Source organism: Microcaecilia unicolor, chromosome 3, assembly GCF_901765095.1.
Source record: "Microcaecilia unicolor chromosome 3, aMicUni1.1, whole genome shotgun sequence".
In the NCBI taxonomy this organism is placed as follows: domain Eukaryota; kingdom Metazoa; phylum Chordata; class Amphibia; order Gymnophiona; family Siphonopidae; genus Microcaecilia; species Microcaecilia unicolor.
This window is the reverse complement of record NC_044033.1, coordinates 182,969,288-182,985,216: the sequence shown is the minus strand read 5'-3', so window position 1 is coordinate 182,985,216 and position 15,929 is coordinate 182,969,288. Positions and strand designations below refer to the sequence as shown.

The 15,929-nt window shown below is 44.5% G+C and overlaps 1 protein-coding gene across 1 annotated transcript in view; it reads left to right on the top strand.

Annotated features, from left to right (window-relative positions):
* The window catches only part of LOC115464305, a 62,191-nt gene extending 49,351 nt beyond the window's left edge, over nucleotides 1–12,840 (top strand). The window contains exons 2-4 of the mRNA XM_030194695.1: nucleotides 9,225–9,329; nucleotides 9,563–9,751; nucleotides 12,383–12,840. Of these exons, the coding sequence (XP_030050555.1) occupies nucleotides 9,225–9,329; nucleotides 9,563–9,751; nucleotides 12,383–12,577 (489 nt within the window). The 3' untranslated portion in view covers nucleotides 12,578–12,840. The remainder of the gene's footprint in view (nucleotides 1–9,224; nucleotides 9,330–9,562; nucleotides 9,752–12,382) is intronic.
* The last annotated feature ends 3,089 nt before the right edge of the window (nucleotides 12,841–15,929 follow it).

Genomic DNA, 15,929 nt, shown 5'->3' with positions numbered 1-15,929 from the left:
TTATTCTGAATTTCAGTTATCATTGTTATTTTAAAAGCATCCTGGCACATCTTTGCAAACATGCTAATACATGTTGCATTAAACAGATTCAATTGTACTAGGGTACAAAATTTATATCTCTTGAGGTATATAATTTATAGGACAGTGAGCTTCATTAAAGGGAAGTGCACTGTCATTCATTCTTACTTTTCATTAGCTGATGTGGCATTAAAAATTACACAAATTAAAAGCATAACATTCATTGAATCAGTTGTTATAACATTTTGCGTGTAAGTGCACTTTATCGGGGGAATGTGTTCAGTTGTCATACTATTAATCAGACACCAACATGATGTCTGTGGGTACTTGTCCATAAGCAAGGCTTGCTTATAAATAGTCTCATTTGTCCAATGAAGGTTTTCATCATCTCTTACACAGGTATTATTGGGATAACAGACATGATTTTATCATTGTAGTCCCATATATCATAGTTGGCAAGGACAAGGATGATGTCAGTCAGTGGGCACATATGATACAATCAGTCAAATTCAACATTTTGGCCGCTGCAACAAGTCTATTATCATATGTGTTCATTGTCCATTAACAAACAACAACATCCCAATACCATCATGTTTAGGGACATGATGTTTGTTTATTCTTTGTCCATTTCAATATTATTAGTTCGTCGAATATCTGATAAGTGTATCCAAGAAGTATGACCTTCCAGACGGGCAGAGGTCTGAGTAAGGGCCGTGATAGCAAAAGGCCCTACATACACAGGATCCTTCCATGTTTTATGTGTAAAGTTCTTTCGTAGCACTAGGTCACCTACTTTAAAAGCACAAACATCATTAGTAGTTCCTGCCTGTGATACTACATTTGTTCGGATCATATCACTTGTCAGGTTCAACATAGGTTGTAGCTTTTGCCAGTACTGAGCTGTGCTATCAGTACTTGCTGTCTGCATCGGGAAGAAATGACGTCCTGTCTGAATTTGGAATGGGGTCAATTTAGTACACCCATTAGGTTGGGCCCTTATAACCATCAAAGCTAATGGTAACAAATCAAGCCAGGTATATGATTTTCCCACCATTTCTTTATTGAGAGATTTTAATAAGACGCACAACCTGTTGAATCAGGTTATCAATTTTTAAAGTCCAAAATCTTTGCTCAAATTGTTGCCTCATTGTTTCCTTATTCCAATGCATGGTTGCATGCCACTCAGCCAATACCTTAATCGCCTGGCTCATTGGCATGCAAGGTAATCCTTCTTCTGCATTAACCATTCACTTCCCAATTTCATACATCCTCTCTTCAACCATTTTTCACTTTCCTGTCCCTCTGGCTGCCACATTTCAATCTTATCTACATTCGTAAGTGGCCCTTCCTGTGTCTGTCTAGTATTATACAAAATCTTTTCACTTTGCTTAACCACCTCCGTTGCTGCTGCATCAGCCATTGCATTACCTAGTGCTTCAAAGGTTGGCTTTTCAGTGTGGGCCGGGGTCCACACAACTGCAGTTTTTCTACCTTCACGTTCCCTTCTTGCCAAAATTTCAAACAGCAATTTCCAATATGTGTAATGTTGTAAATTTTTACCTGCACTGGTTATCATCCCCCTACGCTGCCATTTTAATATATGATACTGTAGTGAACTTGCAACGTAACCACTATCAGTATATATAGTGACATTTTGAGTCATATCAGTGTGTTGTAAGGCCGTAATAACGGCTAAAAGTTCAGCATGCTGTGCAGTCTGGTTAGGAGGGGTTTTATATTGTACTTGCATTATCTTTCTTAGATTCTCATCTACCTGCACGCAGGCAAAGCCTGCAACAGTCCTTTCACAAGCTCCATCTGTAAACCATATTAATCCATCAGATAAGGGTTCAAAAGTAAGACAGTGAAATGTAGGGATTTCTATAGTATCAATCTCACCCTCTTGATCGACAGGAAAAAGCAGATCTATCTTATTTCTCTGTTCTTTAGTTAATGGTATTATTCTTATATCTTGTCCTAAAAGTACTGCTTGATATTTTCCAAATCTAGTGTCTGTCAATGCTGTTTGGCTAGGGCTCAACAGCGTTTTAATCGTGTGGTTGGTATGTATTACAATAGGAACAAAAGGCATTTGTGCTCTCCATTTACCTACGGCAGCCACTATAGCTGTCAGTAACTTTGGTATTTCTTTCATTCCCTTTTCCACATGATTAAAAGAGCCTGACAAAAAAGCTACTGGTGCATTTACTTCATTATTTTGATTAATCATAGCTGCCCAACTATTTCCCATGTCTTTTACCCACAAATGCACAGGTGATTGGATATCTATTACTGCTAACGGTCCTGGGGATAACAAATCCCTCACAATCTTAGCCAATATTATCTTATCCTGCTCTTCCAATGAGTGTATTCTTTGGTGTAGCTGCGGGCAGTTTCAAATGTTTATACAGTCTCATTACTTTTTGTGTATAATTTGGTATCCATTGTCTGCAGTAATTTAACATTCCCAAAACAGCACGTAACTGGGTAACTGTTTGCGGTACCGGAGTCTCATTTAAAATAGATATAACCTCCGGTATAATTACCTTATGTTCTGCTGAAACATTTTGTCCTAAAAAGGTGACAGTAGACTGAGCTATAACACATTTTTCCCTGTTACATTTATATCCTAACTCTCCTAATAACAAAAATAATTTTGTAGTCCAATCTAGGCATTCTGCTTCAGTCTCAGCAGACAGTAGAATATCATCTACATAGACAAACAATGACACCGTGTCAGGCAATTGACTCCTGAAATCCTTTAAATCCATCATCAGTTGTTTTGAGAATACCGATGGACTATCAGTAAAGCCTTGAGGCATCCTAGTCCACCTGTATGCCTCATTCTGTACTATAAATGACGTCAAATCCCTAGACTCTGGATGAAGAGGTATTGAAAAGAATGCATTAGACAAGTCAATAACAGTGTTATATGCATATATATTCTGGGTATGCAAAAGAGTAGCAGGATTTGCACAAATCGGAAATTGATTTTTTGTAACCTCATTTAGCTCTCTTAAATCATGTACTATCCTTACATTGTTTTCCCCTTTTGGGACAGGAAACAATGGGGTATTGTACGGGGATACTGAAGGTTCAATAATACCACATTTCAATAATTTATCAATGTGTTCCAAGGTTTTGGATACTAATTTAGGTCGTATGGGGTAAGGGTCTTGCTTCGGCCCCTTTGCCCCTTCTATTAATTCTATCTTATGGGGTTTTGCATTTATGGCTAGTCCATATGGTGAATCACTTGTACTCCAAATATGTTGTGGTAATTCTTCCATAACCCTTACTTTATTTTCATTATTCAACTGTTGAACCATGGTGAGCAAACTTGGTATTTCTTTATTTCCAAAATCTAAACACAATCCTAATTGAGACAATAAGTCTCTACCACACAAATTTACTGGGCAATCAGGTGCCACTAAGAAGGGTACCACAGCCTCCCTTGAACCGTGCGGTTGGCATTCCAAGCGCACCAGAGTGGGTTCTGTTAGCCTTTTTCTTTGTTCTATCCCCGTAAATCCCACTGTTGTTCTATACTGATTTGAAAGCTTAACTCCCAGTGGTTTTGCACACAACACAGAGGTACTCGCCCCTGTATCTATCAAAAATCTCACAGGAGTTCCATATTTGCCAATTGTCAATGTAATAAAGGGTTCCCTTGTGTCTAATCTGAAAATCATTCCCTCCTCCTGACACTGGTCTGCTTCCAGTCAATAGCATTGGTCTGTCTGCCAAGTTGGAAAAGCATTTACAGTGCCTTGTCTCTGTACTGCAGCCCCTGGTCCCTGTGATTGCATCGCCGGCTGCTGTAAGGCAGTCTGCGGGGCACTCACAGGCATCCCTACTACTACTTGTGGCATCAATCCTTGCTGCGTCTGCATTTGTACTTGGGGCATTCCTGCATTCTGATAACATTCTGAGGCATAGTGACCAAATTGCTGACAAATCATATTGTTCAGATGTTATTAAAGATTTTAAATCACCTCTTCTATTAAACCTACACACAGAACTAGCTAGTGACTAATTCAAACCAGATGATCTCTTAACACTGCAGGAATCTCACTTAAAAAAGAGTCAAACAAAGTTAAATTGCAAAGACATTCCACATAGAGAACTAGAAACAGAATAACACATATTTTAAAATAAACAGAGATCACCTTATAAGACAAAATCAAACTTATTTAAATCTAATCTAAAACAATCTTTTAAAAGGAACAAAACAAATTTCAGTTCTTCCTGACCTTTTTAACCTTTAACAGCCAAACACCGAGAAATCAAAAACAGATGACATTCCTCAACCTTCAGGCTGAACAAAAGGTTGCTTTTCCCGCTCTTGCTGTATTTTTTCAAACGATCCATACTGAGACCAGCTCAAAAAAGAATCTTTTGCATCATACCATTTCTCATGAATTTTTTCAATCTGTTTTTTTTCTAATGGGAATAATTCTATGACATGCTGCAAAGGGGAGCATTTTTTTGAACTATCTAAATCTAAATACATAGCATATACAGGAGGCTTTTCTTTCTTATCTGCCCCTTTCCCTTTCATTTTATTCTGACTATTACAATTTCTCCTATAGAGCCACAACCTACAAAAATATACTACTGCACCTAAACAAAGAAAATATACAAAACAGAAAACTACAAAACTAAACAAATATATAAGGCCACAGTGTAAGCTTACTCACGCGTCTTCTTATTTCTCTTTTAGCAAGCCCAGGAGTTATCACCTGTATGTCCACGTCAGTAGTTTGATCAATCCCACATCAGTGGAGCACAGAAATCAGGCGTAAACAACGCTTGCTCTCTCAAAATCCTGTAAAAAACTTCGTTAACAACACACACTTAATTTGTTCTTCGTCTCGCCTTCTCTTTTCCGTTTGCGGCCTACTCCTGGCTGGCTCGCCACTTTGAAGAGAAGACTAGACGATTTAATATAAAAAGTTTATTTACAATTGTACTGCATACCTTTTATGAGGTATGCAGGAAGCATGTTCAGACAAAGCAGTCAGAGAATGCTTAAAGGCACAGATCTCTCATTGGTCTTATATAGCTTTCTTTGGCATCTGACTATACAACATCCCTGTGCAAGTCTCTGAATACCACAAACTGTTAATCATGTGCAGAACATCTGCTTTCTATTACCCCCCTACCTTCTATCCCACAGACTTTCTGGAGCCTGCCTCTGGCTAATGTGGGCCCCATCATGTCCCAGGAGATTTTAGTGTTGAAACAGCTAGCTCTGCATGTTTTTTTTGAAGCATTCCACTCCAATTTTTTTATGCTTTTATTCAACATTTTTATGCTTTTATTCAACATTACTTATGTACTTATGTAAAGGAAATGATGTGCACACGATTAAAGCGAAAGCAAGGATGGGAGATGTGCTTGGCACATGCGCAGAAGAGTTTTGTGGTAAGCCCAGCTTCTCTGCACATGTGCCAGGCAACCCCAACTGTGAAGCACACATTGGCGTCTATTTTCTGCGCCTTTAAATATAAACGTTTCAATTTTTTTTTAATCTTAGAAGGCTTATTTTTAAAGGCAGGAAACAGGCACCAGTGTGTGCTTTCACTGTCAGGTTTTTCTCGGACTCGTGCACATTGGTTTCTCACTACTGGCGCTTTGGGGCTTGCACGGGCTTCCTTTTGCTTTGAAATGAAAGAAAAACCGGCAGATTTTAAAGAAAGAATCATGAGAAATCCTCTCTTCAAGCGCCCTAACGCCTGCTCTCAGCTGGCGTTATTTTTACAACGGTAAGGGCGGCTTTGTTTTGTATGCTGTTCTCTGAGCATTGGGAAGGAATAAGAAATGACCTCATTGGCATCCATTTGACTACATTAGCATGCTATTTGCTCTAATCTTTGGCATGCTTATTGTTTCCCACGTTAGAGCCTCGGAGCCATAATGCGGGCCATAGCAGGGGCGTAGCCAGACAACAGATTTTGGGTGGGCCTGGGGAAGAAGGGGGTGGGCACCAATTGTTCTCCTCCCCCTCCCCCCCACCACCCAAAAAATATCTCAGCTGGTGGGAAAACGCTTCTTTCCACCTTGGCAGTCTGCAGCAGGCATGCGCTGAAAACTGAACATACGCAGGTGCCGGTATCATGGAGAGTAGCGTTTTCGTTACCATCTGGAGGAAGTCTTCAGCTGGCCGAGCTTGGGATCCCACTGTTGGGTGGGCCTGAGCCCTAAGTGCAGGCCCACCTGTGGCTACGCCACTGGGCCATAGTCCAGCACTGATGGCATCTAGTGCCCATGTTTCCTTCTAAGCAATGGGGCCATTTTTTGTAAAGTCGTATTTTTTATTTATTTTTTATTTTTTTTGTTATATTTGTACCCTGCGCTTTCCCACTCATGGCAGGCTCAATGCGGCTTACATGGGGCAATGGAGGGTTAAGTGACTTGCCCAGAGTCACAAGGAGCTGCCTGTGCCTGAAGTGGGAATCGAACTCAGTTCCTCAGTTCCCCAGGACCAAAGTCCACCACCCTAACCACTAGGCCACTCCTCCACTGTTGCTACTATTTGCAGATCACCAATGTGGCCGCGCAGGCTTCTACATGGAATGTTGCTAGTGGAATAGCAACATTCCATGTAGAATCTCCAATAGTATCTATTTTATTTTTGTTACATTTGTACCCCGCGCTTTCCCACTCATGGCAGGCTCAATGCGGCTTACATGGGGCAATGGAGGGTTAAGTGACTTGCCCAGAGTCACAAGGAGCTGCCTGTGCCTGAAGTGGGAATCAAACTCAGTTCCTCAGTTCCCCAGGACCAAAGTCCACCACCCTAACCACTAGGCCACTCCTCCACTGTTGCTACTATTTGCAGATCACCAATGTGGCCGCGCAGGCTTCTACATGGAATGTTGCTAGTGGAATAGCAACATTCCATGTAGAATCTCCAATAGTATCTATTTTATTTTTGTTACATTTGTACCCCGCGCTTTCCCACTCATGGCAGGCTCAATGCGGCTTACATGGGGCAATGGAGGGTTAAGTGACTTGCCCAGAGTCACAAGGAGCTGCCTGTGCCTGAAGTGGGAATCAAACTCAGTTCCTCAGTTCCCCAGGACCAAAGTCCACCACCCTAACCACTAGGCCACTCCTCCACTGTTGCTACTATTTGCAGATCACCAATGTGGCCGCGCAGGCTTCTACATGGAATGTTGCTAGTGGAATAGCAACATTCCATGTAGAATCTCCAATAGTATCTATTTTATTTTTGTTACATTTGTACCCCGCGCTTTCCCACTCATGGCAGGCTCAATGCGGCTTACATGGGGCAATGGAGGGTTAAGTGACTTGCCCAGAGTCACAAGGAGCTGCCTGTGCCTGAAGTGGGAATCGAACTCAGTTCCTCAGTTCCCCAGGACCAAAGTCCACCACCCTAACCACTAGGCCACTCCTCCTCTAGCCTCTATTTACCACCATTAACAGCATTATTGCACTTTATCCACCACAAATCCCACTGCATAAAACGGACTTTGTAGCAAATAAAGCACATCATCATTTTCATATGCAATGAGTTAGTAAATGGGGGCCACTGCGTGATTTTTAATATGGAAATCTAGGCAAATGTGCCACAAATAAAATTTCCAAAATTTCACTGTGGAATTTTCTATTATCAGAGAATCAGCTGCCACGAGAAACTATAAATGTTTAAAATAAATAAATACCTGTAACCAAAGTCTAAACAAAAATAAAAGAAGGTGTAAACAAGGAATCCCCAAATGAAAAGGTCGTCTTAGGGCAGTCAGTAGAGCGGCTTGACAAATGGACATTTTTGTATCTGTATTCTGAGACTTGGAAAAGGCTGTATAAGCTTGAAGGGGTGAGTATGTTGGGAGAGGGGATCCCAGTCCCCCACCCCATTCTCCTGTGGCAGCTTGACGGTAAATTCTGTGGCAAGGCCTAAAAGATTCTGCAGCATTTTTACATAAATTGACATTGACTTCACATTTTTTACTATGTACAAAAAGACGCTTTTTACTACCCGTGTCCGCATCCTGCCATACACAAGTCCACTTTCCCGCTATGAACTAGGTCATGCCAGCTGATCCTGTAAGATCTGAGCAATTCATACCGTGAACGTGAACCCATTCAACAGGAGATGACGTGGATAGGAAGTCCCCCTGTCAACCAGGCAGGAACCAGTCATAAGGATGGGAGGAGCGGAGGAAGGATGAGGGCCCTGGATCAAAAGAAGGGGAGGGGAGGGAGAGAGTTTCTGGACACCTGACCCTTCTTGGAAGACCACAATCAAAACAGGGAAAGGAAAGTAGTGTACCCTGATTCCTGCCTAACCCAGTGGGAGAAGAGTGAGGTGCCAGCCTATAACCACCAGCATTAGGAGAACTAGATGGTGGGCAACCTGGCAGAAGCAGTGGGGAGAAGCGATGGAGAGTCATCCTGTAGCCTGCGCTGTTGAGATAAAGGTTGAGTGTACGTCCCAAACTAGGACTACCAGGCGTCCCAGGGCAATATTAGATCATCAGGGCATTTTCTACAGTTCTGCTCCTGGGCTAAATTCGGTGGCAGTTTCTGTGGCACTGATTACATGCTGAATTAATTGCATAAGAAGACCTGGTTATATAGGAACCTGGCACCACTGCCCCCTTTGCCCCTCAGCACAGTTACCCATGAGTGCTTGAGAGAGCACACTTTATACTTCTATGCTGCTGGGCAGCGCAGCTTCCAAGATTATCTTTACAGAATTGGGCTGTGAATTATAGAAGAGGACTCAAATACAAATCAACCTATGCATCCAGCTTCTCCTACATAACCACTCAACTATGGAACGCACTACCAAACGCCATGAAAACAACACAAGCCCTATTAAACTTCCGAAAGTCACTAAAAACTTACCTATTCAAAAGGCATACCCGAATGATCCAACTTAAGTTCCTGAGTCTGCAACACGACGACTCTAATACTCGAAATGGACATAACTCTTCCTTCTTTCTTATTCCATAATGTGTCTGTCACACACGACTTCTACTATGATATCGCTATGCATTTGTCATACCGGAACTGGCGATCGCCAGCACGGTACTATGTAAGCCTCTTTGAGCCTGCAAATAGGTGGGAAAAAGTGGGCAAATAAATAAATAATGAATAAGAGGGGGGGGGGGGTAGGATAGATTTGGACACATTCACTACTTCTCTTACCTCTGCTTGTTTTCTTGGCACAGATCTTCATTCCTGAGCCAGAGAATCCTGACCGTAAAGATCACATCTTTCCCAGAGTCCGCTGCAACCACAGCTGTGACCCCTGCAGTCTGAAGAAGGGCAGCGAGGTAGGTACAGACTTTCCCATCTCTGCCCACCCTGCTTCTGCTGACACCACACTGGCTGAATATCGGTGGGGGGGGGGGGGGGGTTGCATTTACCTGTTCCACTTTATAGACCTCTATCATATCACCACCTAATCTCAGCGAGGGCATCTGTGAGCTCTTTCCTACTGCCGGAAAGAGCTATCTGCCTCTCTCGGCCTTTTAATCACCCTTTATGTGCCCCCCCCTCTCTGCAGAACTGCCTCCAGAAGATCGTGGAAGTCCTGCACTGGTATCGAAGCTTGTTTCAGTGGATGACTAAAGAAACCAAAGAAAGGGATGTATTCCAACATATCGATCCTGAGGATGAGGACATCATGAACAGGATCGTCAGCATCACGAAGACGATTATTAATACCATGGAGACCCTTCAGAAGAACCTGAAGGTAAGCGTACTGGAGAAAGGCCACTTCAAGAGAGCAAACAGCTCTTAACATCTCCCCACTCTAAAACTAGAGAGTTGATGAAACTGTCAGTAATGCGGAAGAAAAGCAGAAATTAGAAAGTATCAGGTACATATGCAATAGAGATTGGGGGGGGGGGGGGGAACAGGGAGTAGCTGTGCATGTATTACAAGGTATGGAGAGGGGGATGCGGGGTGTTGCGAAGAGGAGTGGGAGGGCTCTACTTTGGCCCCTGCTCTTTCCTTCTCGTAAGTACCATCATTAAAAGTCCCAAAGTGAGAGATGTGGGGGTGAGACAGATCAGATTGACCTTAAAAAGTACGAGGGAACAGGAAAAGGATGACGTTCACGGTCGGATAAGAGGGGCGCTCGATCCAAAGAGGAAGAAGTTGCTGTGACTTTACGCTCTCTCATCCCTTTGTCCTTTCCTCCCTGTTTTGGAGTTTCCTTCTTGTCTAATCTTTTCAAGGAGTTTGCATAAGGGTTTCAATGCATATGTCCCATGGCTGGGGCAGTGACGGTCCCAGGTCGGCTGCCACCCGGGGCGGATCGCCGATGCGCATCCCCCACCCCCGGGTGCATTTTTAGCTGCTGGGAGCATCCACGCGGCTCTCAGCTCTGCTGGCTTCCTGCTCCCTCTGCCCCGGAAGTAACCTGTTCCGGGGCAGAGGGAGCAGGGAACCAGTGGAGCCGACAGGCGTGCGGCTGCTCTCTGCACCCCCCCCCAGCAGCGTGCACCCAGCTTGGTACGCCGCTGGGCTGGGGAAAGTTCAGGAACAAACGATAAAGGGCATCATAGTGTGGAGAGTCCGGTTTTACCCAAGTCCAGTTCACTCCCGGGGGCCTGGTATTAATCCAATCTATAGGACATGTGGCCCTGGGAGCCTCTTCTATAATTCACAGCCCAATTCTGTAAAGATAATCTTGGAAGCTGCGCTGCCCAGCAGCATAGAAGTATAAAGTGTTCTCTCTCAAGCACTCATGGGTAACTGTGCTGAGGGGCAAACGGGGCAGTGGTGCCAGATTCCTATATAACCAGGTCTTCTTACGCAATTTATTTAAATTTAACTGACACGTTTTCAATGGTAGTTCAAAGCAAGAGCCCAAAAAGGGGAGAGGGCAAATCAAACCTTTCACAGTGAATGCAAAAGAACAAAAAGGATGGAAAAAAACTCTTTATTCTTCAATGGTTGTTCAGAAACATTACACTGGCACAAATAGTCCTGACTGAAATGATCCAGAACCAACATGGGCCATGTTTCAGCACAAGGCCTTCCTCAGAGAAAAGAGATATTCCTGCATAAAGCTGATGTCACCGAGATAGTACGGAAGCTGGGCTTGGGGATGTCTCTGAGAGCTCAGCAGTGGCGTACCAAGGTGGGGGCGGTCCGCCCCGGGTGCACGCCGCTGGGGGGGTGCCGCGTGTCTGTCGACTTCACTCGTTCCCTGCTCCCTCTGCCCTGGAATGAGTTACTTCCTGTTCCGGGGCAGAGGGAGCAGGGAACGAGTGAAGTCGACAGGCGTGCAGCACCCCCCCCCCCCACAGCAGGTAAAGATGCACCCAGGGGGGGGGTCGTTTCGCCAGGAAAAGGTTCCGTTGTTTTGCCACTGGGGGGGGGGGGGGTGCCGCGCGTCTGTTGGCAACGCTCGTTCCCTGCTCCCTCTGCCCCGGAACAGGAAGTAACCCGTTCCGGGGCAGAGGGAGCAGGGAACGAGTGTTGCCGACAGACGCGCGGCACCCCTCCAGCTGGTAAAGATGCACCCGGGGGGGGGGTGTCCGTCATTTCGCCGGGGGGTCGCGCTGCACCCGGGGGGGGGGGGCGCATCGGTGATCCGCCCCAGGTGTCAGCGACCCTAGGAACGCCACTGGAGCTCAGGCTTCAGTAGTACAGGGTCAGGGTTTGGAGGCAGTTTCTGAGAGAGCATGGGGGTTCAGCAGTACAGGGACTGGACTGAGAGATGTCTCCAAGTCCAGTCAGGTGGTGGTAAGGGCTCCCGCGTTAACCCAACAGTAACCAGGTAGTGTGCGGCACTGTCCAATTACCACTGGGTAACCCCCCTGTGGAGATATTTTTTAAAATATTTCTGCTAACACCGGAAATGCTACGAATTGGTGGGGGGGTGGAAATACCCCCTGGTACCCGCGTTGGGCTGGTGGTAGGTCTAGTTCGGTGTGCGGTACGCCCGCGGTGGGCTTACCACCGCTTATTAAAAAGGTCCCTAAGAGAGCTGAGGATTCAGCAGTACAGGTGGAAGTGGAACATGTGGAGGAGAGAACTGTCCATTCAATGCAGCCTCCTCCATGGAGAGACACTTAATTTAAGCCCAGGCCCACTCTAAAACTTGCTGCAGTGTATAATGTTTTTGCGAGCAGAGGAACAGTAGGGGTGTAAATCCCAGACTGTAAGCTCTGACGAGCAGGGACTGTCTCTTCATGTTCAAGTGTACAGCGCTACGATCGTCTAGTAGCGCTATAGAAATAAGTAGTAGTAGAATCTTCTAGACATGAAGATTCAAGAAAAGAGCAGATGGAGTAGGTATGAAATGGTCCTAGGATACAAGATTTTATGAACAGGCCTGTGTAATTTGTGATTATCTTTGCTTACATTTCAGATGCATGGTTTTACCAGCAGTGGCAGTGTCTTCCAGCCTCCGCCAGTTGAGAACTGGCAATGGGGGTATATGCTGGAGAAAGCTGCCTGGAACCTGTCATCCTTCTCCTCCATTGTGGCCCGAGTCTTTACCCCAGGAGACCCCCGCCACCATGACTCTGGGACGGCTCAAAATGGCTTGCCATGCTCTCAGTAAGGGCAGTGAGCAACTGTGAAATCCTACCCCAACCGCCATCAGCTAATCTGAGTACAAGGAACCATGCCATTTCTTCTCTGTATTTTAACACTTTATTTCTCTAAAATGTGGCATAACTGCCATTCAAGTGGCAGCATTGCAACATAGCTTAGTAAGTGGGGGGAGGTAAATTCTGGCACCTTTCACAATTTATTTATGGATTTTAAACCTTATACAAGATCATATTTTTATATACTGTTAGTATCAGTTTTACTGTCCAAATGTTTGAGCCTAAATTATATTATTATTATTATTATTATTATTTACATATTTATATGAAGTTTATTTAACACTGTATTTTATATTATTTAATGTATTATGAAGTTATATGTACTGTGAGAAATTATATTTATTTTTGTAATCTGGTATTTATTGGAACCTTCTCCCGGCAATGGCCCAGCAGGTTCTGAAGGCACAGGGAGGAATCCTCCAGGAGCTGGAGATGTTTGCTGTACTGTTCATGCTTTGGTTTCTTGTAGTGTTGAATAAAAGCATCTCAGCTGACAAAAGCATGTTGGTCTTTTTCATTAAACTTGTGCATCAGCCTGTCCATCCATGTAACCTTGCAGGCTTTTGTAAATCATTTTAAAGACAGAGGGAGGAACTGGGTCCTTTCTCTTCTGATGTTCCATCTGCCTCATTGATCTGATGGTGTTTCTTGGCGCCCGCCTGCTCCTTCAAATCCCAGAATGCTCTGGGGCAAATATTAAAGAACCAGGACATGAGCCAGGGCCTCAAAGAGCTGGTCCGCTAACAACCTTTCTTTGCCCCCCCCCCCCCCCCCCCGCTTGCCATTACAAGTTGTAGGATGCCAAAATCATTCATTTAATTTAACATTTAATCCATACCATGCCCTTTAAAAAGGGATCTAGGTAGCCATACAAAACAGAAAAAGAACAACAGGTAATGATAAAATGCAAAGAACCTAAAAAATACAATATATATCCCAAAAATGGTTTAAAAAATACACAGTAACAGTGTAACTAATCCTAAAGCAGAACTGCCAGGTTACTCAGTTCCAGGAAGGAGACTGCTTGACCAGTCCAAGGTTTGAACTTATATCCCAGAGCAGTGTGGGATTTGTAGGCCTTGATTCTACCCACTGAAATCCATGCTGCAGGTTCCATAATGCGTCATGATAGTAGTTGGTAAAAAGCTAGGATTGACCTCAAATCTCCCTCTTGTAACTTGGAAACTGTGCCTTTAAAAATAAATAAAAACATAATAGAAGACTGAACAACAGAAGAAAAATACCAAAAATCTAAATTAGGGGTCCTTTTACCAAGCTGCGGGGAAAAGGCCCTGCGCTGGCAGCGGGAGCCATTTTTCCCACGCGGCAGGGCCCTTTTTACCACAGATGGTAAAAAAGACCCCAGCACACATGGCCATGCAGTAAGAGAACTCGAACCGCACGGCCATGCGTCAGGGAACCCTTACCGCCATCCATTGAGGTGGATTATCGCCATGCAAGCCATTTCCGGTTGGGTTTCTTTTTCCCCCAGAAATGGTGGGCTGGCGGTAGTCCCAAAAGGGGCTTACCACTGCTCTATAAAAGGGCCCTTTAGATTTTGAGCCCTCCAGGGACAGGGAAATACCCAGTGTACCTGAATGTAACTCACCTTGAGCTACTACTTAAAAAGGTTCGAGCAGCATCTAAATAAAAATAAAATACTGCATTGCAAAAAGCACCAGTGCGCTCTAATCCTGTGCATTTTTCAGCACGGGAAGCCTGACTATGGGTGGGAGAGTATACATGCCCTGCTAGAGATGCCCACATATTCCTGTGATTCACTCAAGTCTGTCCCAAACAATCCCAACTCTTGTCATTCACACAGTCCAGAATCACATAACCTTTAAATCTTCACATTAACCTTGCTACTTTACTAACGGGGATCATCAGAGTAACTGACAGCATATACCATTTGGGAACAGTGTCCCATGTGCTCATGGTGCTGTACACATCGTCATCGATGTGTACAGCAGCTCTTGAATACTTTTTCTTTTTTGAACTTTTTTTAATGCAATCCTTAACAATCATATTCTAAAAAGCTTATATCTTTGACTTTTGAGATGCGTGTTAATACTACTTAACTTTGGCAGCGATTTTTCACCCGAGTCAAACCTCCGCCGATACGGCCAGGTTTCGTAATCCTTCAGGGAAGAGGTTCGCATCTCATAGTTTGCTCCTGCAAATGCAAAAAATGGGCATCTCTAGTGTTTAGCGCGATCTAATCATTAGCATGCGCTAAAAACACTAGTGCACCTTTTTGGAAAAGACCCCCTTCAATAGCAAAAATGAATGTGTGAAATGTGCAAAGGCTATACTGTTGGGGACATTTGCTCCTGCCTTGGTGGCTGCCATTTTCAAAATAGTACTGGCCATCCTGTACTGGTAGTAATGTGAGACTTAATTCCCAACTACCTGGAGATGTTTTATGTCCCTTACTTATCTGGCTAGTTAGTTGTATTCTGCTGATCACTGAGTTCTCATTAGATAACACACAATAAACATCGATATCAAGTCAAAAAAATAACACACACAAACAGTATCCACAGATTTCCCGTAAAATTAAACACCACCAACCTTTGACTCTAGAGGCTTCCACTTTCTAGCCACAGCCAATCTGGTTAGATTGATGTAGCTGACGAAGGCACCACTAGACAGAAAAGATTTCTTTTTCTCACAAAGGATCATGGTATTGGATTCTAATCTGATGTGAATTGATAAGAGTGTTTCAATACCACAGATCCGTCGTTGAAAGAGTGCTGCTGTTAGCAGGTGACAAGGAAATTTTGACAGTGAAGGACCTTTTTGGATGATAAAAACATCAATGAGTACAAAAGATGTAAAGATACAGGAAGACACAGGGGCTCTTTCACAAAAGGGTGGTAGGGATAGCGCTGGCTCGGCACATGACAATTTGGCCCTACTGCCGGGCTCCTGGGAGAGTCCAGTGGTAGTTCTGACTCCTGCCACATGCCAGTTCCGGCGCTAGAAAATATTTTTAATTTTCTAGTGCTGGGGGCGTGCGCTGCCCAGTTACAGCCGGGCTACTGCAGGAGCCCTTACTGCCTCCTAAATAGGAGATGGTCAGGGCTCAGCCAAGATATGGCTGTGTGGTCACCAGGGGCGTCGCTGCTATGGGGCCACGGGGGCCTGGGCCCCCGTAGATTTGGCCCTGGACCCCCCTACCAACAACCCTCTCGACCCCCTCCTGCCCGCTCGCCTGCCCGCTCGCTCGCCGTCGCCTACCTGTGCTGGCGGGGACCCCATCCCCCGCCAGCCGAAGTCTTCTTCCTTCCTTTCAGGTTT